This window comes from Gopherus evgoodei, chromosome 7 (genome assembly GCF_007399415.2).
Source record: "Gopherus evgoodei ecotype Sinaloan lineage chromosome 7, rGopEvg1_v1.p, whole genome shotgun sequence".
Classification (NCBI taxonomy): domain Eukaryota; kingdom Metazoa; phylum Chordata; order Testudines; family Testudinidae; genus Gopherus; species Gopherus evgoodei.
In genome coordinates this window covers 3,772,648-3,797,008 of record NC_044328.1, presented here as the reverse complement: position 1 = coordinate 3,797,008, position 24,361 = coordinate 3,772,648, and the positions used below count along the sequence as shown (strand labels likewise).

Here is a 24,361-nt window from a genome sequence, read left to right as displayed (position 1 = left end):
CAAGCATGTGTGTGTGGGGGCGGTGGTCTGACCCCTTAGCTGGCACACGTCACACGCTGGGCTCCTGGCGTGGGCTGAGGGGTGGGGGATGCATGTGCCCAGTTAGGAATGTGTTCAGGCGTCGTGGGGGGGTTGTGAAATCCCCCCCAAGTCCCAGCCTACGCCCCCTCTTCACTCCTGCACCGGAGCATCCATCCCCCATTGACCCGGCCCCCTGCCACTGCCCCCATTGGTCGTCCCGCCTCATTAACACCCCCACTCTTCTCCTGCACCCATGGGCTCCCTGGCCAGGCCTGCTGGCTCTCAGGGAAGGGGCTGTGGCTGGGGGGTGAGCCGGGTCCCCAGCCCTGCCTGTGAGTGGGGCCAGCTGGGTGGGAGCTGGCCACGCTGTCAGGGCTGCTCCCTTCTCCCCTTTGCTGTGTGTCGGGGCAGCTGGGTCATGGGGCATCTCCTGGGGGCAGGAGGCACAGGTCACTGCCCCCCTGAGCCCCAGTGCGGGGGCTGAGGTCCAAGCAGCCAGGCTGCACACACACCTGATCAGAGCCGAGAGCAAAAGAGAGCTAGTGCTCCTCACTCCCGACCTGCAGCCCCTGCTAGCCCAGCCCTGGGCTCCTGCAGGCCACAGCTACCTACTGGCTGAAAGGGGCCCATATGGCCAGGCCGTTGGTCTGGGACCGTTGTCCAGGGTCTGGGTTCTGGAGAGCTGCTGAGTCCTGGGAGGGTCCCCTGCCACGCAGGGTGTAGGGCTCTGGCAGGCAGGCGAAGGGCAGCAGGAATAACATTATAATCTCCCTGTGTTTGGCATCATGGCCAGGGATAGAGCTGGAATCCTGCTGATCCATTCGAGCTAAAGGAGAATCCCCCTGAGGTGTCAGCAGTACGGCCCTATGACATACTGGATCAGTTCCGATTCCATCCAGGAGGGGGCGGCATTGCTCAGACACCCCCGCCAGCTCCCCCCTGCCTGAAATAGTCCAAATCTGCGAATCTGCGGTGGGCGCAGCAAGGTGCCTTGGCGGAGGAGGGCATTGGATAAGCAAGTGGTTGAGCGGGGAGAGGAAAATGGGGAATTTGGAGCTGCCTGTTTTCTCGGATTCTCCCGCGCTGGGAGCTGCTCTTGGCTCCGTTGATCGTTTTGCAGTGTGTGGGCAGGGAATGCCGGGGGAGGCGCCTCTTGGCTGTTATGACTCTACGGAATAAATAGAGCGACTGGAGAAAGAACAACTTTTCTCTTTGCCTTTTGTGCCTTGCTCAGCCATTTTCGAAGCTGAGGAGGAGAGTTTGGTCTTGTCTGCGGAGCTGCCCAGGTTTGACTTTGAATCGCTGTGGAACGTCGACAAGAGACTCAGTTTTGCTGATTTCAGTGGGGCTGGGTCTAGATCCCTCTCCTGGCCTTTAACGAATTCAGCCCTCATGCTGGTCGGTTTCCTCTGTCCCAGGAGAGCTGTTGGGGTAGTGGAGCTCTGAGCTCTCTGGTGACCTTCCCCAGACCTGCAGAAGGGCTCTGTGGAGCTCGAAAGCGTGTCCCCTCCATCACCAGCTGTTGAGCCAGTAAAAGACGTTGCTCCTGAACCAAGACGGCTCTCCCCTTTGGCGCCAATGGGGACCTCCTCGCCTGTGTCAAACTTGGCACGTGGTCCGGACGCAAAGGGTGAGGGCTTCCCCCCAGCCAGGGCATGGAAGCGTCTCCGTGTGCACCATGCTCGACTGGGTGTGTCTCTGAACCATGACCTTCATGCTCCCTTTGCTTTCCCAGCTCTGCGGGTACCGTGGCCCTGGTGTTACCCTGGCTTCGTGCGATGAATTGCTTTGGCGGCTAGAGAGAGCCCCGTGGAGGGGGCCCTGGAGCACCCGCGAGGGAGCACAGGTCATCAGCGGCTGTGCTTGTGCCAGTGCACCACTATTGTTTGGTTTGGTTTCTCCTACTGCCAAGCTGAGTTCACGGGGGCACCAGCAGCAGATGGCCTGGTGGTGGGGGGGACTCACATCTTTTGGAGGATTGTGCTGTTGGCACTTCAAAGAGAAACGACCCCTCTCCCTGCAGATCGATCTAGCGGGAGCCCTGGGCTGGGGCCCTGAGCCGCCTGTGGTGATGTCTCAATGGGCAGATGCCCGCTGTGCACTCTGAAAGGGGCTTTCTGGTGGGGAAGGCCCCAGTCCTGCAATGAGTGTGTCAAGTGTGTGGCCTTGGGGGTCTAGCAGAGTTATGAATGTAAGCTCCCAGGCTCGTCTTTTGAGGTGTCGTGCGGGTTTCCTTTGAGGACGAGGAGCGAGAGGTCAGCTAGGGAGTGATCTCTTTGTGAACCACCGGTGATATGGTGGTTTTGTGTTTGATCGTTTTCCTGTGTGTGAGCTCTTTGAGGGCATTGTGATTGGTTTCACCCAGATAGCTGGTATTGGGGTATTTGATGCACTTGATGAAATATGCCACATGTTGTGATAGGTGTGTGTGGGACCTCTGGATCTTGAAAGGTGTGAACATAAGAATGGCCAGACTGGGTCAGACCAAAGGTCCATCCAGCCCAGTATCCTGTCCTCCGACAGTGGCCAATGCCAGGTGCCCTAGAGGGAGTGAACCTAACAGGCAATGATCAAGTGATCTCTCTCCTGCCATTCATCTCCACCCTCTGACAAACAGAGGCTAGGGACACCATTCCTTACCCAGCCTGGCTAATAGCCATTCATGGACTTAACCTCCATGAATTTATCCAGTTCTCTTTTAAACGCTGTTATAGTCCAGCCTTCACAACCTCCTCAGGCAAGGAGTTCCACAAGTTGACTGTGCGCTGCGTGAAGAAAAACTTCCTTTTATTTGTTTTAAACCTGCTGCCCATTAATTTCATTTGGTTACCCCTAGTTCTTATATTATGGGCATATATATTATATTCCTTATTCACTTTCTCCACATCACTCATGATTTTATATACCTCTATCATATCCCCCCTTAGTCATCTCTTTTCCAAGCTGAAGAGTCCTAGCCTCTTTAATCTCTCTTCAAATGGGACCTGTTCCAAACCCTGAATCATTTTAGTTGCCCTTCTCTGAACTTTTTCTAGTGCCAGGATATCTTTTTTGAGATGAGGAGACCGCATCTGTAAGCAGTATTCAAGATGTGGGCGTACCATGGATTTATAGAAGGGCAATAAGATATTCTCTGTCTTATTCTCTGTCCCTTTTTTAAATGATTCCTAACAGCCTGTTTGCTTTTTTGACTGCCACTGCACTTATGAAGGCCAAAAAAGGGGGTTCAGAAAAGATTTCTTTCAAGATGGGGCCCCCATCAAATATGGATTGTAAATGTTTAATAATACCCATGGGGGTTCCTGTGTGGGGTGGTAGGTGACAAGTAGGGGTTTGCGGTCAGTGGGTTTGGGGTTTTTTTCTGTATTGAAGGAGGTTTTCCTGGGGTATTTGAGTGGCCCATTCCATGATGGAATGTGCGGTGGAGTGTCCTTTAACGTGGTTTAAGTGTGTTAAGGTGTATATCCTCGACTTTCTCCTCCAAGCATGTTCTGTGGTGTCTGAGTGCCCGGCTGTAGATAACTGGTGTTTTGGTGTGGTTGGGGTGGTTATTGGACCTGGGAAGGGACGTGTGCTGATGCATGGGTTTCTTGTCTATAGTTGTCTGTAGAGCTCCATTGCTGAAGCTGATTATGGTGGAAGTTGATGCCGGTATGGGAGTATTCTAGAGGGAGTTTAATGGATGGTGGTGGATGAAGTGGTGCAGTTCAGATCTGTCCAGACGATGAAAATACCATTGATGTCTCTCAGGTGTATCATTGGTTTCGTGGTGCATTTGTCCAGAAATCCTTCCTCAAGGTAGCCCATGGAGAGGTCAGCACATTGGGGACCCAACCTTGTTCCCACCATTTGGACAACGCGTTTGTTGTTGAATGTGAAGCTGCTGTGGCTGAGGATGAAATGGCTGGGTTTGGCACTGTGTTTCGGGTGGATTTCTGAGTGTTGTGCGTTATCTTTTAAATACTTGAGGCAGGCAGCGATGCCATCCTGGTGATGGATGTTGGTGTATAGAGAGATGACACCCGTGGTGGTGAGGATGGGTTCTGAGGGCAGTTGTTAATGGTGCAAAGTTTCTGGAGGAAGTCAGCTGTCCTGGAGGAAGCTGGCCCTTTCTGCAGTGAGTGGTTTGAGGCTGGTTTCTATGAGTCCCGATACTCCTTCCGTCAGAGTGCTGTGACCAGATATGATTGGTCTGCTGGGTTCCCTTGTTTGTGTATCTTGGGAAGCACGTAGAAGGTCCCTTTGATGTGGGTTTGTGACAGAAGCATGGAACCTGCACAGCTCTGCATTATTGTCATGGGCATTGCAAGCACAGGACACACAATCCTCTGGTATTTGCAGAGCCGTAAGAAGAACCAAATCAGCGCGAAACATGATGATTGCTTGGAGGACAGATTGCTGGGGGACAGAACAAGAACCTTCTCAAGGTTGTTGATGGAATTCACAGATCAGCAGCACATTGTGGACCACCACTTCTAGGGCTGAGAAATGAGCAGTGACTGGGATTGCACCGTAATGTAGGCTTGGGATGATGAACGGTGGCCGCAGAACTTTTGGCAGTGGGAGGCCGTGTTCCTGGATCTGTGTCCCAAGTTCACTTCAGCCCTCCAGCACAGGGGCATCAGAACGAGAGCTGTACTGACAGTGGAGAAGCAAGGGGCAATCGTACTGTGGACACTTATAACGTTGGATTGCTGCCCGTCAGTGGGAATCATTTTGGAGTTGGAAAATCCACTATGGGGGCCATTGTCATGCAAGCACCTGGAGCCATTAATCACCACCTGTTATGCCAGACTGAGAGTCTCAGCAATGTGTTGGACATAGTCGATGGATTTGCAGCAATGCCTATTGCAAATAGGCATTCACGTGCCTATTTTAGAACTAGTCCACCTTGCACAGAGTATGTCAACAGAAAGGGCTACTTTTCCATGATTGTGCAGGCTCTGGTGGATCACCAGGGATGCTTCACTGACACGAACCTTGGCTGATCAGGGAGGGTGCATGACACTTGCATCTTTAAGAACACAGGACTGTTCAGAATGCTACAAGCAGAGACCTTCCATCCTGACCGGCGGATTACCATTGGCGACGTTGAACTGCCAATAATGGTCCTGGGGGACGCAGCCAAACCCTTTCTCCCCTGGCTCATGGAATCGCATACTGACCACCTCAACAGCATCGAGGAAAGATTCAGCTACCAGCTCAGCAGGTGCAGAAAGACAGCTGAATGTGCTTTTGGTAAATTGAAGGGACGCTGGCATTGTATACTCACAAGATTGGATCTCAGTGGGGAAAAAAATCCAGTGGTTATAGCAGCTTGCTGTGTCCTGCATAATATCTGTGAAGCAAAGGGGGAAAACTTGCCCCTGGGGAATAGGGAAGGGGTAGAGTGGCTATCGGCTGAGTTTGAACAGTCAGACATATGGGCTATTAGAAGAACTTGACACCGAGTGATACAGTTCAGGGAGGCTTTGCAAGAGCATTTTAACAGTGAGCCACAGTAATGCATTGTGATGGACTCTGCTGTACCTGGCATTTGGTGTTTTGGGGCTTGTTAAGAATTGTGGGGTGCTTGGTGTACATGTATGAATATAACACTGTCAGTGCATCACAATTTTGTTGTTCTTGCTGTACATTTGTGATTATTACTGTCTCTAATACTCTGAGTTGTCACACTGCACAGTAACAAGTACCGAAGTGGGTGCTTTCATTGCTCTTTGCAGCATATGCTGGGAACGAATAAAGAAGAATTATTTTCCAAACAATAGAATTTTGGGTAACAAAACCAGGGCAAAGAAAAATCAGTGCAATTTATAAACAAATCCATTTCCTTACTTTATTACTTTTTTATGTAAGTTAACAAGGGGAAAGAACATTCATGTCCATTTAATCTACACATACAGCACCCATGGTTGTCACAGGTCAGTGTAGGTCAAGCTGTGGCTGTCTGTGGTTTCTCCTGGTGTAGGTTGGTAGCGGTAGGTGTGTGGGCCCTAAGGCCGTATGGAATGCTAAGCTGGGAGAGGGGTGTTGGGACTGCAATAGGACTTGAGCCCAGAATTGTTGAATCTGGAGATCCCAAGAGTCTGAAGCATCTGCGTTTGCTGGCAGAGAAGCCCCATTGTGTCCTGGTGCATTTCCCTCTCCTTGTCCTGCTGGGACTCCTGGGCCTTTCTTCTGTCCACTAATTCCTTCCCCAGACTGTCTGCAATATTCACCCTCCTGCTCTTTGTTCATGCTCTGATGCAGCACTGGCTTGTAGGATCTCACTTAATGTGTCACCTCAAGTCCTCTTCTTTCTTCTCATCATCTGGCTCAAGTGTTCCATGGGTGTGGAGAAGGAACCACTCAAGGCTGCAACGGCAGCAGCTATAGATAAAACACCCAGAGGTACCACTATCACTATAGTCACAAGGAAAAGTGAAAGTTAGGGTTCAGAACTGCTTTCTCTTGCTCCCCTTAAGTTTTAAACAAGACCTGCTTATTGACGCTTCTGCTTCAGAAGGCTTGTGCACGGCACCACTCACGGTACCGGCCATGGTGAGTATGGTCCACCAGAGGCGAGGGGAATGAGGGGGGAATTTCACGTCTTGCAAGACTTGAAGAGTGTCAAGCAATGACACTGGATGCTCGCCCTGTTTTCCACAGGTGATGGTGATTTTAGCCGATAAATCGCTCAAGGGGAATGAGGGCACAGAGAGAGCACCTCTGCTGCTGAAGACCTGAAGCTGTCCAGGCCTGTATGCCGTTCACTTGTTTACTGCAATGGTGCCTGCTGAAGTTATCACCAGTTAGCATGGGAAAGTGTCCTACCGTGGAGGAAGAAATAAAGCTGCCATCCCTAGAAACCTTTGGGAGAGGATTGCGGAGAACCTCCCTGAAAGTTTCCTCAAGATCTCAGGAGGATTAAAAGGACATCCCTGTGTATATAAACAAACTGCTCCTCCACCCCCACTTAACTGTATAGGGGAACGAAAAGCGGATAACTCTACCTCTTTTTGTTGTAGCACTGCCTCTTCTAGTGCGACTAAATAAATGTGATGGGAAATACATTTACACACTTACCCAAGGTACCTTCCCCTTATCGGGCTCACCCCTGCTTGGCTGCCAGGACTGACTGGATTGTGGTGGAGTCTCAAAGAGGTCCTGGCTTGTGGCATAGCTGGATCCCCTGGGCTCATGTCACCTATTTTTGTCCTCGCTGTTCATGCCAGGGGCCTGGGACTCATGCTCCTTGGGGCTATCTCTGATGCTCTGCGGGATGTGATGAGGTCTCCACCAAGTATAGCACGCAGCTCTTTGTAAAAGCGGCAGGTCTGTGGCTCTGCTGTGGATGGAGTATTGGCCTCCCTGGCCTTCTGATCTCCAGTATCTCCTGTCTGCTCCGTGCCAGAGTGTGACTGGAGCGTGGAGCTGGCCCAGCCAGCTAGGCAGTTGCACACAGTGGAGAGTGCACTGGGCAATCAGGAAAAGGGTTTTCAAAAATGTGTGGGGTTTTAAAGGAGGGAGGGGAGGGGGCACTTCTGGTCCTTGTGACCCCTGAGCAGTGGAGTTCCCAACTGTGACCAGAGCGGTCAATGTCCAGCATTGTGGGACAGCTGCTGGAGGACATTGAGGGTTGACACAGGTAACCAGATCTAGGCAAGGCTGCTGATGTCCATCTAACTTTGCAACATAGCCCAGGCCCTAGCAGGGGGCTGTGATGTTTGTTATGGATTTCACAGTGGAGGTTTTCTCCTCTGAAGCAATTGAGGTAACGATCCAGTGTGTGGTTTCGCCTGCTGGGGGCATCCAGTCGGCTGATGACTGTGGGCAGGGAGGCGAAGGAATTCTTGGAGGCAGAGGTGGCGGAAGAATTCTTCTGTTCTCCGCATGTGAGGATGGTATCGGGTTGGTTCAGTCCTTTGAAGAGTGCAGCTAGTTCCAGTCAGGGGCTTCCTGCAAGGGATGATTTCTACTTTGAGATGGTCCCTTCTGGAGCACGTAGGGTGCAGGAGATGGTTCCCCAGTGTCTCTGAAATCTGTCTGCAGAGCTGTTCACCATATCTGGAGTTGTGCATAGTGATCAGAGGGTGGTAATTGGTGAGTCCTCTGGGCATGATGTTTTGTTTCTTGCTTTTGCTCAGGAAGTCGATATTGCTGTTTAGCCTGGCTTCCTCCTCCTTCATCTTGTGACGTTTCCATTTTCAACAGCAGAATTCAATCTCTTCCCTAGTGGTTTTTAGGGTAGTGGTAGCTGGGTTGTTCACCCATCCAGCCTCAGAGGGTTTCCCAGCTGTTTCGAGCTCCTGGGGAGAAAAGTCTATCTTAAACCGCACAGCCATTGTCTAATCATCTCTCTTGCTTGTCATTATCATGTACTGTGTGTATTATCACAGTGTGTAGCTGCTCGTGTCGGATCCCAATGAGCTGGCGGCTGTACAGGCACAGATCAAAAAGACAGTCTCTGCTCCACCTTACATCGAAGTGATGCACAATCTCTAGTAACTCACAAACCTGTACAGGGATTTTCCTTGGACTTCCCACCCAGCAGCCCACAATCAGCCATGGAACTATTCAGATTTCCTGGGGAATGAGATTCCAGCGACTGCCTCCTCCGACACGACCCTGCCACGAGGTCCCAGGCTCAGACTGCACTCCCCAGGGGGTGCTGGGCCCTTTGCCCCTAGCGCACAGACAGAGACCAGAAGCACAAAGAGTTTAAGACCAAAAATTTCAACAGTGCCTCTGATTTCTGGGTGCCTGACTGGTACCTGTATCTCCCACTGATTCCAGCTGGCATGGGAGGTGCTCAGCACCCGAGAAAATGCAGTTCTAGGTGGGTTTTGTGAAAGGCACAAATAAAACCCTGACGTCCCATCCCATAACTCTAACTTCTAGGCTACAGTGCCTCTCCTCCCCTAGGGGTGCAGGCTTAGCCTATGGGTGCCTGACAGCACCCGTCTTGCCTGGCGCTGGGTGTTCCTGGGGTTGCAGTGACTGCCCCTTTCCCTCAAACCCGTGCTGTGCGCTCCAGGAGCCTGCTTTGAGAGGGGTGTTGTGTGACATGCACTGGGGTTTCCCCTCTGATGCAGGGCAGCACCCCGTGGGGTGACCCGAGTGTGGTCATTCTCAGCCAGGGGGCATGGCAGCAGGCTAGGGATGGGAAGGCTCCCAGTGGAGTTCCAGGTGTGGGAGGTGCTTTGTGCGTGCCCTTGGGCAAGTTGCTTAGCCTCTCTGTGCCTCAGTTTCCCTATCTGTACCATGGGGACAATAGCCCTGGCCTGCCTCCTGGAGGGTGTTCTCCCTGCGGGGGAGCAGGAAGAGCTGGGGAGGGTGCGGGGCCGCGGGGGGGCCGCAGTGGAGTTCATGGGGCAGTGGGGGTATGGCAGCGTGTTGAGCGGTGCGGGGGGCGGGGCCGAGCGGTGCAGGGGGCGGTGCCTAGCAGGACAGGGGCGTGGCCGAGCGGGGCTGGGGCTGGGGCTGGCCGCTGGTCTGGTCAGGGGGCGGGGCCGGGCCGGGGGAGCCGAGCGGGCGGGGCTGCGGGGCCGCCCGGCGTCGCGACATGGAGGCGGCCGGCGAAGGTGGGTGCGGGGGGGCCCGATCCCGGCGCGGGGAGCAGCAGGTGGGGCAGCCTGAGCGCCAAGGGGCCGGGAGCCCTGCCCCCCCCGAGTCCTCTGTCCCCCCTGTCTGCCCCCAGCCCCCCCGAGACCTCTGCCCCCCCGCCGGGTCCTCTGTCCCCCCCCCGCCTGCCCCCCTCCCTCCTGCCCCCAGCCCCCCCCGCGTCCTCTGCCCCCCCGCCGGGTCCTCTGTCCCCCCGCCTGCCCCCCTCCTTCCTGCCCCCAGCCTCCCCCGCGTCCTCTGCCCCCCGCCTGCTCCACCCTCCCTCCGATCCCCAGCCCCCCCGCCTTCTCTGCCCTCCCTCCTGCCCCCAGGCCCCCCACGTCCTATACCCCCTCCTGCCCCCAGCCCCCCCTGCATCCTCTGCCCCCACTCCTGCTGCCCCCTCCTCTGCCCCCCTCCTGCCACAAGTCCCCCCGCGCCCTCTGCTCCCCGTCCTGCCCCCTCCGGCGTCCTCTGCCCCCCTCCTGCTCCAAGCTGCCCCGGCGTCATCTTCCCCCAGCCCCCCCACCTCCTCCTCCCTCCCTCCTCCTGCCCCCAGCCCTCCCCGGTGTCATCTCCCCCGCCTTCTCCTCCTGCTCCCAGCTCCCACGGCGTCATCTTCCCCCCTTCTCCTCTTCCTGTCCCAAGCCCCCCCCCGCATCCTTAGCCCCCTTTTCCCCCTCCCCCGGGGCCGGCTGCCCCATTGCACAGGCGCGGGGCCCCTTGCAGGGGTGCTGGGGTGCGAGAGTCCCGCCTTAATGCTGCGCTGGGGGGCCCCGTGGGACCACGAGCCGCCGGGGCTGGCCAGAGGGGAGCGGGGGGCTGGAGGTGCTGGTCTGGTCTGTGCATGGTGGGGTGACGGGGTGGAGGTGCCAGTCTGGTCCATGTGACGGGTATGGGGCATGGGGGACTGGAGGTGCTGGTCTGGTTCGTGCGTGGTGGGGGGCACGGGGCACAGGGGCTGGAGATGCGAGGCTGGTCCGTGCGCGGTGGGGGATGCGGGGGGGCTGGAGGTGCGAGGCCGGTCCGTGTGCGAGACTGGTCCGTGGGGTGCTGGAGGTGCGAGGCTGGTCCGTGCGCGGTGGGGGCCACGGGGGGGCTGGAGGTGCGAGGCCTGTCCGTGTGCGGTGGGGGGCTGGAGGTGCGAGGCTGGTCCGTGCGCTGTGGGGGGCTGGAGGCGCGAGGCTGGTCCGTGTGCGGTGGAGGGCATGGGGGGCTGGAGGTGCGAGGCTGGTACGTGTGCAGTGGGGGGCTGGAGGTGCAAGGCTGGTCCCTGTGCGGTGGGGGGCATGAGGGGCTGGAGGTGCAAGGCTGGTCCGTGCGCGGTGGGGGGCGCGGGGGTCTGGAGGTGCGAGGCTGGTCCCTGTGCGGTGGGGGGCATGAGGGGCTGGAGGTGCAAGGCTGGTCCGTGCGCGGTGGGGGGCGCGGGGGTCTGGAGGTGCGAGGCTGGTCCATGCGCGGTGGGGGCACCGGATTGCCCGGGCTGGCAGTCTGCTGTTGGATGCTGTTTATCTGTGGAGTTGGTGCCAGGTGACCGTGGGGAGCCCGGCCCAGGGCAGGCCCGTGTGCCTGTCTCTGTCCTGGGGGCTGCGGCCAGCCATGCTCTGCGAGGCTCCCGTTGGGGCTGGGGCATCCCCCCTGCACAGCGCAGCCCCCCGGAGTCGGCCGCGTGGTTCCTCTGACACAGCCTGGCCTTGCGCCATGTGCCAGGCCTGGGAAAGCCGCCGGCACTGAGTGGCAAGTGGGGGCTGCGTACCAGAGGCTCCTCTGAGCCCCCCGGGGCCGGCCGGCCGGCCGCGGAGCCCCCCACACCTGCAGGGGGAGGGTGCTGGTTGGGGTGGATCCGATGGGATTTCCCCTGGCCCCAGAGGGAAGGGCCCATAGTCTCTCGCTGTCTGCCCCTGGCGTGCGCAGCGTGGGCCTGCTCTGGGCCCCTCGGCACCGGAGGGCTGCACTGGGCTGGGTGGCTCCACGTGGAGCTGGGGGAGACCCAAAGGAGGCTCCAGGTGCAGGGATCAGGCTGGGCCGGGGGCCGACCCCAGCGATGGGCAGGGCCTGAGCCCGGGGTGGCCCCAGAGCACGGGAGGAGCCGTCAGTTGGGCCGCAGAGACCCAGGCTGAGCAAAGCCATGGCAAGGGGGTAGCGCGGGAGAGGCTGAGTTTGGGCCAGGCCTCAGCTCCCGGTACTGATGTCTGGGGGTCAGCGTGGTGGTCAGGCTGTGGGGGGTGAACTCGGCATCAGTGGGTCTGGCTGGGTTGTTGGGGGCCCTGTGCTGGGCACCGGTAGGTCTGGCTGGTTGGGGACATGGTTCCTGGGCCACCTGCCCTGCAGAGTGGGGTGCCCGTGTGGGGGGAGGGGCGGGTGACTGGAGCACTGGTGCCAGACCCCCTCCCCACTGACGGGCCCCTTGGTGCAGACAGGCAGTGCTTGGGGGTCAGATATGTTGGGGACCCAGGAGACTGGCCTTGCTGGGCCCTGCTCATTGGGGAGCTGTGCCCCCCCCCCCCGCCACTGCTTGGGCTCAGCGCCCTTGTGACTTTCTTCCCAGGTCTTGATCTCCCGGTAGGAGCAGGGACGCTGGGGGAGAGGTTCCTGAGGAGCAAGGCCATGGCCTGACTAACACCCCCCACGTGGACCCCTGGGGACTCCTCATGCAGAGAAGCAGCAGCCGAGCCTGCGCCTGGACTGCACTGGGCTTTGTCCTCCTAGCCTGGGGAAATAGGCCGTGCAGGGGAGGGGCATGTGGGCTGGTGGTGGGGGGAACAGGCTGCTCTGTGGCTGGATGCAGCCTCCCACCAGCCCACGTGCTGCTGGGGGAGGCTCAGGGCCTGGGGGGCCGGGGTGTCTACACAGTTCGGAGCCTGGCTTGGGAAGCTCTGGGCTGGATCCCGGCCGTGGCTCCCGTGTCTCGGCCAGCCCAGCCCGCAGAGAGAAGTCAGCGGGCGGCTCTGCACTCGGCCCCTCAGCAGGCCTGGCTCCAGACCCCGTGCAGTGAGCTCGGGGGGGCTCTGCTAGTAACTCACCTGCCGACTGTGCCCTACCAGCTGCCACCTGGCAGGCACCATGGTCACCTCTGCGCAAGAGAGGCCAAGGGGGGCACCGGCAGAGCTGGAGGGTGGAGGGGAGCTCCGGGCTGGGCCATTAGGGGGCTGCGGGTCGGGAGTGAGGGGCTCCGGCTGAGCTGGAGGGTGGAGGGGAGCTCAGGGCTGGGCCATTAGGGGGCTGCGGGTCGGGAGTGAGGGGCTCCAGCAGGGCTGGAGGGTGGAGGGGAGCGGCCATTAGGGGCCTGCAGGTCGGGAGTGAGGGGCTCCGGCTGAGCTGGGGGTGGACCCCAGGGCTGGGCTAGCAGGGGCTGCGGGTTGGGAGTGAGAGGCACCGGCAGAGCTGGGCCATTAGGGGGCTGCGGGTCGGGAGTGAGGGGCTCCAGCAGGGCTGGACCATTAGGGGGCTGCGGGTCGGGAGTGAGGGGCTCCGGCTGAGCTGAGGGCGGACCCTAGGGCTGGGGTAGCAGGGGCTGCGGGTTGGGAGTGAGGGGCACCGGCAGAGCTGTGGGTGGACCCCAGGGCTGGGCTAGCAGGGGCTGCGGGTCGGGAGTGAGGGGCACCGGCAGAGCTGGGGATGGACCCCAGGGCTGGGCTAGCAGGGGGCTGCAGGTCAGGAGTGAGGGGCACCGGCAGAGCTGGGGGTGGACTCCAGGGCTGGGCTAGCAGGGGGCTGCGGGTCGGGAGTGAGGGGCACCGGCAGAGCTCAGGGGAGGGGAGCCCAGGGCTGGGCTAGCAGGGGCTGCGGGTCAGGAGTGAGGGGCACCGGCAGAGCTGGGGGTGGACCCCAGGGCTGGGCCAGCAGGGGGCTGCAGGTCAGGAGTGAGGGGCACCGGCAGAGCTGGGGGTGGACCCCAGGGCTGGGCTAGCAGGGGGCTGCGGGTCAGGAGTGAGGGGCACCGGCAGAGCTGTGGGTGGACCCCAAGGCTGGGCTAGCAGGGGGCTGCGGGTTGGGAGTGAGGGGCACCGGCAGAGCTGGGGGTGGACCCCAGGGCTGGGCCAGCAGGGGGCTGCAGGTCAGGAGTGAGGGGCACCGGCAGAGCTGGGGATGGACCCCAGGGCTGGGCTAGCAGGGGGCTGCAGGTCAGGAGTGAGGGGCACCGGCAGAGCTGGGGGTGGACTCCAGGGCTGGGCTAGCAGGGGGCTGCGGGTTGGGAGTGAGGGGCACCGGCAGAGCTGGGGGTGGACCCCAGGGCTGGGCCAGCAGGGGGCTGCAGGTCAGGAGTGAGGGGCACCGGCAGAGCTGGGGATGGACCCCAGGGCTGGGCTAGCAGGGGGCTGCAGGTCAGGAGTGAGGGGCACCGGCAGAGCTGGGGGTGGACTCCAGGGCTGGGCTAGCAGGGGGCTGCGGGTCGGGAGTGAGGGGCACCGGCAGAGCTGGGGGTGGACCCCAGGGCGGGGCTAGCAGGGGGCTGCAGGTCAGGAGTGAGGGGCACAGGCAGAGCTGGGGGTGGACCCCAGGGCTGGGCTAGCAGGGGCTGCGGGTTGGGAGTGAGGGGCACCGGCAGAGCTGGGGGTGGACCCCAGGGCTGGGCTAGCAGGGGGCTGCGGGTCAGGAGTGAGGGGCACCGGCAGAGCTGGGGGTGGACCCCAGGGCTGGGCTAGCAGGGGGCTGCAGGTCAGGAGTGAGGGGCACCGGCAGAGCTGGGGGTGGACCCCAGGGCTGGGCTAGCAGGGGGCTGCGGGTCGGGAGTGAGGGGCACCGGCAGGGCTGGGGGCAAGAGGTGATGCAGGCTTCCACGCCTGCCGGGGCAGCTGGAGGTTGTCTCTTGGCAGGCGTCTCTGGCTCTGCTCCACAGGCCCGTGAAATGGGAACGGGCCCAGATGCTCGCGTCGTGTCAGCGTCACTGAGTCTGTTCCAGGCCTATGGGCTTCTACCTTGATAGCTTCAGCCGATGCCTCCCCTGCCCTGGAGGGAGATGAGACGGGTGGGGGAGGAGAGGTCTCACTCATCCCCCTCCTTTGCTGGAGGGGACCCTGGCTGGGCTGGGGGTCAGGGGAGCCGTTGGCCCGGAGCTAATACAGGAGGCCCCAACTGCCAGACAAACGCAGCCGGGTGCAAAGCACGCTGGGCTGGGGTGAGATTGATAGGGGCCGAGGGGGCCATGGGAGACGCAGGCCGGGTTGCAGGAGTTGTGAGCCTGGGGGATTGTCTCTCGGAGGACGGGTGGGGAGCCCAGCACAGGGACTGACCAGCCTGGGCCGAGGGTGGGGCCAGTGTTCAATCTCCCAGCGCTGGGCCTAGCAGCCCCTTTTACAGGTGGGAAAACTGAGGCCCAGAGCGTGGGAGGGTCCTAAGCCATGTGCTCAGACCACCAGCCCCTCCCCGCCTGGCATGGCTGCGTCCTGCCAGAACAGTGACCCTAAGTGAATGAGGCACAGAATGATTCAGTGACTCACCTGAGGTCACATGATGAGTCAGTGGCAGAGACGGGACTTGACCTGAGTCCCAGCTCATTGATTTGTAAATGGCCGGCTGGAATCCGGAGCGTCCCCCCACGTGGTCCCTGGGTGATGGAGTCCTGTCTCCTCGCCCTCCCTGGGGCTTTGACACACAGAGTGGGGTGGGGCAGGGAGGGGGGATTATAAATGTAACTGAAGAGATTCACGACCAGCTGCTGCCCCCCGTGCGCTCGGCTGTGTGTGGGATCAGCTCACGAGTTCCCTTAACTCCCCCCCGATGAAAACCCTTCCCACTGACTCTTCTCCCCCGGGGCCGGTCTCGGGCTGGGCCTGCGGGTGGAGGTTCTGGGGTGCTCGGGGCGCTTGGTTCGGCTCAGCCGGCCCAGCCATGAGTTGGGATCCGGGCGCCCCCCAGTTTCTGGGCTGCTGGTTCAGGCATGGCTCTGCCTGGGGCATTTCCAGGAAAACCGGCTCTTTTGTCTCCTCCGAGTTGACTGGCTGCTGCTGGATTCTTGCTCCCTAATCCGCGCCCGGCCCAGGCTGGTTGCCGGGCAATGCTGGTTATGCCGGGAACAGGAGGACCCTGACATCAGACGGGGAATGCGGCAGCAGGAGCTGGGCCAGAGCCGAAGATCCGGCTTCTGTGCAAACGCCCGTGGCAGTGGGGGAGGGCGTGGGGCTGGTTTAGAGAGCTGCTCCATGCCCAGTGGCTGGGCTGGGCGAGGAGGAGTCGGGTCTGCTCCGGATGTGTCCAGGCCTCAGACCCGTCGCTGGTGCAGGGAGCCAGTCCCCGCATGGGGGGTCCCCGCTCAGCAGCCTGACCCATGGCTGGCAGGGTGGGGAGAGCAGACTGCAGCGGGGGCCGCCTCAATTCGCCAGGCGGGGGGGCTGGCTTGTGCTACTGGCATATGGGAGCCCTTGGGGTGTGGGGCAGAACCTGAGCTCTGCAGAGAGCTGGTGGGAGGCGGGGGGGGGGGTGCGAGTGGGGGCCATGCAGGGTGGGGGTGGAGCAGTGCAGAGGCGGGGAGGCAGGGCGCTGGGGTGGAGTGGTCGCCTTGGGCACAGGGAGGACCCCGTGGCCCCATACCAGGCTCCCCCCACCCAGTGTGGCAGCGGGGCTGGTGGGAACCCGGCTGGACGGGGAGGAAGTTGTCCCAAGTGCGTCCCGACTCTCCTGGAGCAGTGGCACCGGCGCTTGGGGAGCCCAGGGCACAGAGTGGGGTTCGGGGGCACCCACATGCGATGCCCCATGTCAGCTCCGTTCCGCATGTCACAGGAGAGCGGCTTGGCGGGGCCGGGCCTGCCCTGGGGGCCGGGAAATCTGCTCACTGGGGGCAGGGGCGGGGAGCTGCCACGGTCCTTGCCCTTTAGATCGGCCAGGCCAGGCCAAAATTGGTCCCAGGAGCTGCTCCCCTCCCTTGCCACATCTAGCCCATTCCCCGCCCCCCTGGTCAGGGCTGGATTGTTTGTCCCCAGGGGCTTGGACCCATCCAGGACTAGATGCCTGAGCAAAGGCCCCTGCCCCCCTTTCCCTGGGGGATCCCCCCACCCAGGAGCTTCTCCTGGAGAGTGTTGTGTCTCCCCTTACTCAGTGTAACCCCATTTCTCTCAGCTCTGCTGGTGCCCCTCACTCCTGACCCGCTGCCCCCTGCTAGCCCAGCCCTGGCCCCCACATCCCCCAGCTCTGCCGGTGCCCCTCACTCCCGACCTGCAGCCCCTGCAAGCCCAGCCTGGGCTTCCCCCCGGCTCTTCCAGTGATGGGGCAGTGGGTGGGCCGTTTCCCTGGCAGTTGGGCAGTGGGGGGCAAGCGATATTGGTGGGGAGCAAGTGCCGGGGATGGGAACAGTGTCCTCCCAGGCAGATGGTGGGGTGGTGTCCCTGGCAGGTGGGCGATATTGGGGTGGGGAGCAGTGCCCCTGCAGGATGGTGGTGAGTGATGGGGGGACAGTGCCCCTCCAGGAGAGCGGTGAGTGAGGGGGGGACAGTGTCCCTGCAGGTGGGTGGGGAGCGGTGCCCCTGCAGAAGGGTGGTGAGTGATGGGGGGACAGTGCCCCTGCAGGAGGGCGGTGGGTGAGGGGGGGACAGTGTCCCTGCAGGTGGGTGGGGAGCGGTGCCCCTGCAGGATGGTGGTGAGTGAGGGGGGGACAGTGCCCCTGCAGGTGGGTGGGGAGCGGTGCCCCTGCAGGAGGGCAGTGGGTGAGGGGGGGACAGTGCCCCTGCAGGTGGGTGGGGAGCGGTGCCCCTGCAGGAGGGTGGTGAGTGATGGGGGGACAGTGCCCCTGCAGGAGGGTGGTGAGTGAGGGGGGGACAGTGCCCCTGCAGGTGGGTGGGGAGCGGTGCCCCTGCAGGAGGGTGGTGAGTGAGGGGGGGACAGTGCCCCTGCAGGTGGGTGGGGAGTGCCCCTGTGAGAGGGCAGTGGGTGAGGGGGGCAGTGGTGCCCGCAGTCTCCATCCCAGAGGGGCTCAGTGCTGGTTTCCCTCTCTCCCTGCAGGCTGCCTGCATGGCCCCCCCTGTCTGAGCCCCTCACACCATGGCCATAGTGCAGACCCAGCCTGTCTCCATTGAGCCCGCTTCTGAGGCAGCCACCCAGCTCCGCGCCGGCGCCCGCTCACCCGCCTCTGCCCGCAGCGCCATGGGGAGCGTTAGCAGCCTCATCTCCGGCCGCCCCTGCCACGAGCGGCCGTGCAAGGCCGCTCCCGGCCCCTTCCAGCAGCAGGACGGGCTGCTCCAGGCCGGCCCCCTCCAGGGCCTGCCCCCCGCCAAGCCCTATGCCAGTGAGGACTTCTGGCCTGAGGCTGTGTCCCCCGTCAGCCCCTGCAGCGACGCCGAGGAGCCGCGGGACGATCGGGCTCGGAGCAGCAACATCCAGGGGCCACCCCCGAGGCTGGTCCCTGTCTCCGGGCAGCTGGAGAAGGTGAAGATGCGGGGGGGAGGGGGGCGCATGTGGCTGGGCTGAATCCATCCCCTCCCCCTGCTGGGCCAGGCCGTTGGGGCATCTGGGTTGGGCCTCCCGCCTCCAGCAGTCACCAAGGCTCTGGAGAAAGTTGCCCCTCTCCCCAGCGATACACCTGACCTGTTCAGTCGTCCATGGGGCGGGGAGGGCTAATTACTTCCTGACCCCCGGGGCCATGACGCACAATGGTGCTTTCCCCTCCTTGGTATTCGTGCCATCGTTAGTGGTGCCAGCAGGTAGCCCCACGGTCTCTGCTCTGTGCCTTTCAGAACGTTGAGAAGACCCTGATCCGCCCGACAGCTTTCAAGCCAGTCGTGCCCAGGGGCAGGAACTCCTCGCTGCCGGGCTCCGTGGTGCCGCGGACCGGGGCGTCGGTGGTCCCCGACAGCCAGGCCAGCCTCGCCCACCTGCTGGGTGGCACCGCCGCTGCCAGCACCGAGAAGCACCACTCCTTGAGCTGCCGTCACAGCGCCCACTCAGGCACCCTGTCGGACTCGGGGCGCAATTCCCTCTCCAGCCTGCCCACCTACAGCACGGGCTGCAGCCAGCCGCCGGAGCCGGGCAGCATCTCCATGGGCCACCTCAGCCTGGACAGTCACGGCGGGTACCCGGAGCGGGGCTCCCGGGGCCTGGCTGGCCCCTCCAACTCGGACAGCGGGCGCTCCTCCAGCAAGAGCACGGGGTCCCTGAGCGGGCGGGGCCCCCCCTCCTCCGACGGTGGCTCCTGCGCCCGCTCGCCCGTGGAGGGCGACGAGGCTCTGCTCGTCCGCGAGCTGGAGGAGAAGCTGCGGGAGCGGGAGGCGGAGCTGCAGCACCTGCGCCAGAGCCTAGATGAGAACGAGGTGGCCATCTGCCAGGTACCCGGCTCGGTGGGCCGGCGGGAGAGCCCAGCGACTCCCAGTCCTGCTGCCGCGGGCAGCCAGAGGCGCTGGGTGTGTCTGCGGGGGACTGGGCACATGGGTGGCAATTGGACACTAGGAGGTGTCTGCTGGGGGGGTGGAGGGGCTGGTGCATATGGGGGCAATTGGGAAGGATGGACGGACCAGCTGGGGGAGCAGAGAGAAGGGGACATGGGGAGGGAGCAGAGGTGGGGATGGGGTGCATGAGGGGCTGGGGGAGAGGTGCCCAATAACCGGGGGTGGGGTGGGGGTTGGTGTTTGAAGGGCTGAGGTGGGAGAGGGGCAGGTGGCAGGCTGGTGTATTTGGAGCCCGATCGCTGTGAGCGCCCCCTGGGGGTGCAGGCAGTAAATGCCTTCCCCGCTGTGGAGCTCCCCCTGCTGGAGCTGCTGTAACCTCGGCAGAGCTGTGCTGGCTTCCTGGCCGTGCTGGGGTGCAGGTGGGCAGGGGCACCACAGACCTGGCCTGAGAATACCAGTGCTGAGTGTGGGCTTCTCGGAGGGGAAAGGCAGGCAGGGTGCAGGTCTCGGTTGTCCATGGGGCCCCATGTTCTCAGTGTGAACAGGCAGCCCATGAAGCCTACAACACCCAGCATGCCCTGTGCAACCTCCTGCAGAGTAGCCATGGCACTGCAATGCATGCTGGGAGGTGTAGTCTTGGTGGGCTATGTCTGCATGTGATCAGGCCTGGGAGATGCAATGCATGCTGGGAGCAGTAGTCTCTGGGAGCTGTAGTCTCTGTGAAGCGCACCTCTGCATGTGCTCAGGCCTGGCAGATGCAATGCATGATGGGAGCTGTAGTCTTGATGAGCCATGTCTACATGCACTGAGGCCTGAGTGGTGCAATGTATGCTGGAAGCTGTAGTGTCCTGAACCACATGTGCTCAGGCCTTGGTGATTCAATGCATGATGGGAGCTGTAGTCTTGATGAGCCATGTCTACATGCACCCAGGCCTGGGTAGTGCAATGTACGCTGGGAGCTGTAGTCTCTGTGAACCGCATCTCCACCTGTGCTCCGGCCTGGACAACACAATGCATGCTGGGAGCTGAAGTGGGTGCAGGGCACCCCCAGTGTTAGCGGAGGAAGGTTGCGATCAGGTGCAGCCCATGGGCTGCGCTGGGTCCGCGGGGCAGAGCTTGGAGGCCGTGGCTGCGCGGGGCCCCCCGGGTGACGCTCATCCCCTGCCCCAGGTGTACGAGGAGAAGCAGAAGCGCTGTGAGCAGGAGATGGAGGAGCTGCGGCAGGGCTACGCCTCCCAGGTCAAGCAGGCGGCGCAGAAGGCCCAGCGCATGCAGCAGGTGCTGCAGCTGCAGATCTTCCAGCTGCAGCAGGAGAAGAAGAAGCTGCAGGAGGACTTTGCCCAGCTGCTGCAGGAGCGCGAGCTGCTGGAGAAGAGGTGCGCCTCCTTTGAGCGCGAGCAGACCGAGCTGGGGCCGCGGCTGGAGGAGACCAAGTGGGAGGTGAGCTGGGACTGGGTGGGACGGAGCCCCTGGCTCCAATCCCAGCTGGCTGGGGCCCTTGGAGCCCTGATGGTGAGACTCGTGGGCTCCACCAAGAGAAGGTTGAGGGGGGGACTCGATCCCAGTCTCGAAACCCCCACCCGGGGAACAGATACCCGATAGTGGGCCCGTTGAGGGGCTGACACCCTTCCATGGCTGGCAGGTGATGCTAGCCAGCCAAGGTGGATGTTTGCACAGGGAGGGGAGTTCACTCTCGGAGCTGTTCCCCCAGGGCTGTGCTGGATTCTCCACCCCGGCAGCTTTGAATGATTGTCTCTGACTGTGAGATCTGCCCTAGGAGTGATCTCAGGGCTGGGGGACCCTCCAGGCATGGCAGGGGCCAGGCCAGCGTAAAGGGAGGTGCCAGACCTGTTGGCATCCGGCTGGGCCCACGCCCCGGGGTGCTCAGACTCGAGGGCTCTCCAAGCAAGTGCCCGGCTGCTCTGGGTCATGCTCTGGTTCTGCGGCTCGGCCTTGCCCGGCGGCTGCTGGGTTGTGGCTCGGGGTGGAGTGGAGCTGGTCCGGTGGGGCTTGGTTCCGAAGGCCGCCTCATGGTCTCCCTCCCCGGTGGAGGGGGAGAGACATACTCGTCTCCCCCGCTGGGAAGGCTGTCGCGGGGGGATGGGGGAGGACTCTGGTTCAGTGGGGGTGAGGGGCGTCAGGATCAGCGGCCGCCCCGTCTGGTGCCGGTTCTAAAAGCCAGGCCACCCTGTTGGGAGGCGGCTCTGGTTCTGGAGGTTGCCCTCTTGGAGGGCGGTGGGGCGGGAGGGCTTGCTTAGGCCATGTGCCATTGGCGAAGGTAGCTTAGGGGCAGGATCCTGATTCTGGGAGCCACCCTATGGGAGGAAGGGGTGGGGCCTGGCTCTGGCAGCCCCATTGGCGATGGGGAGGTGGGAGCGGAGTTCTGGGGGCCACCCCATGGCAGAAAGGGCCAGGGCCTGGCTTGGGCAGCCCCATTGGCGATGGGGAGTGGGGGCGGAGTTCTGGGAGCCACCCTATGGGGGGAAGGGGTGGGGCCTGGCTTGGACAGCCCCATTGGCGATGGGGAGTGGGGGCGGAGTTCTGGGGGCCACCCCATGGCAGCCCCACTGCTGGCTGGATGGGTGGGAGGTTCTGGAGGCTGCCCAATGGCTCGGGGGTCTAACCCCTGCCCCACCCCCCAGGTGTGCCAGAAGTCGGGTGAGATCTCCCTGCTGAAGCAACAGCTGAAGGAGTCACAGGCAGAGCTGGCACAGCGGGGCACCGAGATGCTGCTGCTGCGGGCCCAGCTGCGGGAGGCGCGGGCGGAGCGGCAGGCGGGCGAGGAGCAGGCGCTGGGGCTGCAGGAGGCGGCGCGCACCCGGGCGCTGGAGCTGGAGGTGTGCGAGAACGAGCTGCAGCGCCGGAAGAGCGAGGCCGAGCTGCTGCGGGAGAAGCTGGGCCAGCTGGAGCAGGAGGTGGCGGGGCTGCGGGGGGCGCGGCGCCAGCCCCGCTGCCCGGAGCCGCCCGAGCCCAGCCTGCTGTGGGCCAGCGACGAGGCCAAGGCCCAGCGGCAGGCGGCCGAGACGCTGCAGGGCCTGCGGGCCGAGCTGCTGCAGGAGCGCCGGCGCGGCCAGGAGCAGCGGGCCGCCTTCGAGGCCGAGCGGCTCACCTGGCAGGGCGAGAAGGACCAGGTGATTGGCTACCAGAAGCAGCTGCAGCACAACTACATCCAGATGTACCGGCGCAGCCGGGAGCTGGAGCACCACCTGCACCGGCTCAGCCTGGAGCTGCAGGCCCACCGGCTGGACGAGTGCGGCCTGCACGGGGCCGAGATCTGCTTCGAAGAGATCACCGCCACTGAGATCTGAGCAGGGAGAGTGCCGGCTGCCCCCCGGGCTAGATGGGGGCTAGCTGGCTGCTTGGGGGGCAGCTGGCAGCGGGGCCCATGGCTGGTTCATGGGGGAATGGAGCTGGGCCTCTGGCTGCTGTAGCCTGAGCGCAGAAAGAGCCGATTAACAGCTGATCCCTTTAGCACTCGGGAGGGGATTAGTGGCACCAGCTTGTAGCTGGCTGGGGGGTGCCAGGATCAGCCCTCTGCCGTATGGGCCCTGTCAGCCTACCTGCTGCGCCCCAGAGCCTCCATCGAGCTGGGCTGGGGGAGGGCGCCCCCCCTGTGCCGGGGATGGTGGGTCCCTCTGTGGCTGCCAGGCTCGCTGGCTGAGCCGGGCTGGTGTGAGTTCGGTGGCACAGCCCCACAGCATGTCACCTGCCAGCCTGCTGTGGGGGGGGTTCCCCAGGGGTGGTCTGCGGTGCCAGCTGTGAGAGCAGCGCCCTGGCCCGGCCATGCTCATGGGCTGCCCCCCTGGGGGGCCTGCAGGCTGGCAATTTGCCCAGTCAGTGCAGGGTGCAGCCCAGGGCTTGGGATCTCCCCGTTTCCTCCTTTTGTGGGCCTGCTCCCTGCAGAGGCTGTGTCAGCGGGCAGGGCACAGGGCAGAAGCCGAGGGGGGGATGCGCCTTGCGCTTGGACTCACCCGGCAGGGGCTGCCCAGTGAGAAGCGAGCGGGCTGCGAGCAGGGCTGCTCTGCCCTCTGTGTGCAGTCCCCGTGCCCGGCATCCCCTGCCCACGGCCCATCGGGCTCAGTGTTCCCTGCACCCAGCCCTCTGCTCTGGGGCATCCCACCCAGGCAGGCTGCCCCTCTGCGAGCCGAACACCCGGCTTTGCAGGGTTTCCTTTCTGTGCCATGCAAATGGGCTCCATTTGTGTAGGCCCTACAGAAAGGGGTCTGGGCTCCCCGGGTGCAGGAGCAGTTCATTAGCCGGCGTGATTCCGCTTCCCATCCCTCGGCTGGGAGGACGGTGCACCCCCCCCTGCCCTGTGCCTCCTGTTCCCGTGTGCTAAGCTCTGCCCCCCCAGTGCCAGGGGCCTGCTGAACTGTTCTGCTAGCCAGCCCCAGCCTGGCTTTGCCGTTTGCTTCTGACCCACCCTCGGCCTCTGCCTGGCACGTGCCCCCCCACAACCCTGCTGGGAGTACCTCTGCATGGGGTGCTGCTCACTGCTCCACCCAGCCCCACCCTGTGGCGAGGCAGGGGCAGCCGTGCTGGGGGCGGGGGCAGGGCTGCATGATGCTCGGCGGGCAGAGGGCTGGGATCAGCTGCCCCTTTCCCCCTGGCATGTCCCAGGGTGCTTGGGGAATGGCCCCATGGGCGCTATGGGGCCAGGCCCTGGACACCAGCTCCCTCTGGGAGGGGATGCCCCAGCCCGTCCTGCAGGAGTTTCACGTGGAGGGGGCCATGCAGCAGTGGGAGGCACCCCTCCCCCACTCGTGTGTGTGTGTGTGGGGTCCCTGTGCTGGGAGAGGTGGGGTGGGGGTGGGACGGTGAGTGGGGCAGCACTTGGCCAGACGCCTGCCAGCTCTTGGCTGAGTCACATCGCCCATGGGTGCCAGCCCTCGAGGTCGGGCTCCTCCTGGGACCTGCTCATACCGTGGTGATACCAAGGTGGGGGCGCAGCAACATAGGGGAAGCTGGGGGGCGCCAGCCTGCCTTGCTGGAGTGTAGCCGAGGGGCTGGGGCAGCTGCTGTGCCCAGCCTGTGCCCCCCTCTGGGATCTGCTGTGCCCGGTCTGGCAGCTGCCATCCCACTGGCAGGGTTCCCAGCCTGACCCGCCCGTCTCTCCAGCTGCAGCCCGAGGGGGTGCATCTACCTGGGGGAGGAGGGAGCCATAAAATACAGGATTAGATCAAATGATTTAAAAACAGCCCCCCCCTCGTGGGTCCTGGCTGCCCTGGCACGAAGGGCAGGGTTGGCACTAGACCAAAGGAACATCTGGGCTGTGTCCATCCCATTGTTACCGATCCCCCCCACCACGGGCAGCGCCAGCCAGCGTGGGGTCGGGAGTTTTTACTTTATTTCTGACCTTGTCTGGTTCTCAGGCTGTGTAAATTTCTTGTACAAACCGAGAGGAAAGTGCTAATAAAACCCATCCCTCTGTTTTTAAGAGACGC

At 62.4% G+C, this 24,361-nt stretch overlaps 1 protein-coding gene across 3 annotated transcripts in view; it reads left to right on the top strand.

Moving 5' to 3' along the window:
• Nucleotides 1–24,356, top strand: part of LZTS2 (leucine zipper tumor suppressor 2) — a 38,975-nt gene extending 14,619 nt beyond the window's left edge. For 2 of the 3 annotated variants that reach the window (XM_030570148.1, XM_030570150.1), the window contains exons 3-6: nt 17,539–17,961; nt 18,270–18,857; nt 20,088–20,357; nt 21,560–24,356. In XM_030570148.1, the coding sequence (XP_030426008.1) occupies nt 17,578–17,961; nt 18,270–18,857; nt 20,088–20,357; nt 21,560–22,225 (1,908 nt within the window). In that variant the 5' untranslated portion in view covers nt 17,539–17,577 and the 3' untranslated portion in view covers nt 22,226–24,356. Of the gene's footprint in view, nt 1–9,518; nt 9,585–17,538; nt 17,962–18,269; nt 18,858–20,087; nt 20,358–21,559 lie in introns of those variants that run through there. The other variant, XM_030570151.1, reaches the window with a different exon arrangement.
• The last annotated feature ends 5 nt before the right edge of the window (nt 24,357–24,361 follow it).